Source organism: Calidris pugnax, unplaced genomic scaffold (genome assembly GCF_001431845.1).
Source record: "Calidris pugnax isolate Ruff unplaced genomic scaffold, ASM143184v1 scaffold755, whole genome shotgun sequence".
NCBI classification, from domain to species: domain Eukaryota; kingdom Metazoa; phylum Chordata; class Aves; order Charadriiformes; family Scolopacidae; genus Calidris; species Calidris pugnax.
Window position 1 is genome coordinate 1 of NW_015091416.1, and position 553 is coordinate 553.

General features: G+C 62.0%; 1 protein-coding gene across 1 annotated transcript in view; it reads left to right on the forward strand.

The window, feature by feature from the left end:
- The first annotated feature begins 6 nt into the window (after positions 1–6).
- Positions 7–553, forward strand: part of LOC106899619 (Schwann cell myelin protein-like) — a 2,923-nt gene continuing 2,376 nt past the window's right edge. Inside the window, exon 1 of the mRNA XM_014961501.1 lies at positions 7–119. Within this exon, the coding sequence (XP_014816987.1) occupies positions 59–119 (61 nt within the window). The 5' untranslated portion in view covers positions 7–58. The remainder of the gene's footprint in view (positions 120–553) is intronic.

Here is a 553-nt window from a genome sequence, read left to right on the forward strand (position 1 = left end):
GATACTGGTGGATACTGGTGGATACTGGTCTGACCCCAGTGTCCCCCCAGTCCCCACCATGAGGCCGGTGGCCGCCGCCCTCCCCACGGCCCTGCTGCTGCTGGTGGCCCTGCCCCCAGGTACTGGGAGGGACTGGGATATACTGGGAGGGACTGGGAGGGCCTGGGAGAGGAGTGGGAGGCACTGGGATATACTGAGATATACTGGGAAGGGATTGGGAGGGACTGGGAGGAACTGGGATATACTGGGATATACTGGGAGGGGATTGGGAGGGACTGGGATATACTGGGAGGGGACTGGGAGGCACTGGGAGGGACTGGGATGGACTGGGATATACTGGGATATACTGGGAGGGGATTGGAAGGGACAGGGATATACTGGGAGGGAGCTGGGGGGCACTGGGAGGGACTGGGAAGGACTGGGAGGGGATTGAGAGGGAGTGGGAGGGAGTGGGAGGACTGGGAGGACTGGGAGGAACTGGGACTGGCAGCCCCCCAAACCCTCCATTAGTAGGCCCCCATCATCCCACTCAGTAGCCCCCAGACCCCCTTTA